The sequence below is a fragment of the Pan paniscus genome, chromosome 8 (genome assembly GCF_029289425.2).
Source record: "Pan paniscus chromosome 8, NHGRI_mPanPan1-v2.0_pri, whole genome shotgun sequence".
NCBI lineage: Eukaryota > Metazoa > Chordata > Mammalia > Primates > Hominidae > Pan > Pan paniscus.
The window spans coordinates 84,810,799-84,813,026 of record NC_073257.2 but is presented as its reverse complement, the minus strand read 5'-3'; the positions used below and the strand labels follow the sequence as shown (position 1 = coordinate 84,813,026).

General features: G+C 37.9%; 1 protein-coding gene across 1 annotated transcript; it reads right to left on the bottom strand.

Moving 5' to 3' along the window:
* Positions 1–1,323: 1,323 nt before the first annotated feature.
* On the bottom strand, positions 1,324–1,627 carry LOC117974776 (ragulator complex protein LAMTOR5-like). The gene has a single exon (XM_034931752.2). It carries the CDS (start codon positions 1,609–1,611, stop codon positions 1,339–1,341), a length of 273 nt encoding a protein of 90 aa, XP_034787643.1. The 5' UTR covers positions 1,612–1,627; the 3' UTR covers positions 1,324–1,338.
* Positions 1,628–2,228: the final 601 nt, after the last annotated feature.

Below are 2,228 nucleotides of genomic sequence, written 5' to 3'. Positions count from 1 at the left end.
ATTTTTGTATTTTTAGTAGAGACCTAGTTTCACCATGTTGGCCAGGTTGGTCTCGAACTCCTGACCTTAGGTGATCCACCCGCCTCGGCCTCCCAAAGTGCTGGGATTACAGGCATGAGCCACTGTGCCCGGTCCTATTTTTATTTTTTGTAGAAACAGGCTAAGTATATAATTTAAAGTTAACAAAGGTAGCCACTAGAAGAACAAAACAAGAAAAACTGAAGGGAAGAGGTGATAAGAAAAAGTGAGAAGTAATTTAAGAGTACTAAGTGTCATATCTTTCACAAGTAGCTATCAATAGATATTGTTTAAAGTCGATAAATTAAGAAATACAGATACTTTATTTTATACCTTGTAATATTATTTTGAAATGTTAGCCATATGCGTATATTATTTTTATATTAAAATAAAAAAATTAAAACGTATCATAGTACTATGACACCTTAGTCTTATTGTTTTAAAATGAGACTTAGAATTAGCAGGAGCAAGCGTTTTGAGCTCCAATTCTCCATCCTTTAACTGATTCAGGAGGCAGGAAGGCAGCTTCCCAGGGGATATGGCTGTACTTTAATTGCTGCTGAGAATAAAGCATTATCCAGGCTGTGGAGTTATATTCATTACTCCTCACTGGGAAACTAGAGCAAGTGGACTCATCATATCTTATGCTGGTAAGCGGAGGAACAAATGGAGGTGATTTGCCAGCCCCTGGCTAAGTAGTCCTATTCTATTGGAAAATAAATATTTAATGCTCTTGTGAAGAAATAGGGCATGCAAGGGTTGGAGCCTCTATGTGTGTATAGTTAGTATTGTAACTAAATCCTTTAGTATAGAAATAAACCAAGTTTTGAAGAGGCTAGAGCCCTAGGAAAATATTTGGCACATAATGAGCATTTAGTAATTTTCTATTAAATTGAGAGGAATGCATAATGATACACAGTGATACTGATACTAACCCAAAGAATCCAAAATCATGTGGATTGAGAAGCCCGAAAATAAAAGGAGCAGAGGAGAAGCTACAAAACTAGCACCTAATGCTTGTGATTTCTTTTATTTATTTATTTATTTTATTATTTTTTTCCTCCAAACAGATTTATTGAATATAGCAAAATTCTATATACAAAGTGACCTGGACCTGCTGCTTCAAAACATGATCCTTTCTTACTAATATCTAAAGAGTCGGTCCATAGAGTGTTAAAAAGCAATTTAAATAAATAGAAAAGTGCCCAATGCACATTAAATGAATGGCCTAACTACTGGAACTTTAGTAGTTCTGTAAGGTAATTAACATAGGTAGGATCGAGTTCCTGTGACAGGCTGCTGAGGAACAGATACAAGATGTCAAGAGGCCATTTTGTGCACTGCCACTATGCCATCATGTTTCTGGATCATAATGTTCCCATTATCTGATTCTAGACATACCACAGGAATATCAGTGGGGTCAGAGGTTAGCTTAGCTGCTTGCTGGGGTGGAACACATGTCACTCCAGCATGCTCATCTGACAGGGTCCCACGCCAACCCAGATTAAGTCCTTGTGAATCTGTGCACAGGACTCCAACAATGGAGGGATTCTTCATTGTGTCTTCCAAGTGCTGCTCCAAGGTTGCCTCCATCCCACCCACCGTCCACCCCGGCCCTATTTCTTTTATTTTTAATAAAACTTCATTCTGATATGATCTGACCAGCATCCCGGCTATCCTGTAAAGATATTTCCCAAACATCTGAATGAGAGCTCAAGACTCAAGACTAGTGAAGTATGACACATCCATAAGTTGAATCATAATACCATGTCCACCTTTGATCCTAGAGTTATTAATGTAACATCTTGTTGGTGTGTGTTCTTATATGTAAACCTGAGGAGCCCATCATGATTAAACATCTCGTATTTATGAATAAAGGGGTTGAGTTGAGGTGAGGATGCCCTACTACTTAATTGTCATCATTTGGGTTCCCCTATAAGCAAACCTGGAGAAGATGAGAGTGCAAGCAGGTTAACTGGGAGATTCGGGAAATGGAGAAAGTAAGACAGGGAAAGGAAGGTAGTTAATAAAGGAGGCATCATCAACGCAGCTTCTGAGGTAATATGGGAGGGGCACCAACGACAACAGGACTAAATTGCCTACCAGCTTTCAGAATGGGGCTGACTTTAATTTTTTTTTCATACTGAATCTCATTCTTTATGATTTTAATTTTATTTTAAAAACTAATGTATCGTTTCTTGTTTATCCAA

Coding starts and splice junctions, on each gene's coding strand:
- LOC117974776 (XM_034931752.2), bottom strand. CDS start 1,611: ATGGAGGCAACCTTGGAGCAGCACTTGGAAGACACAATGAAGAATCCC.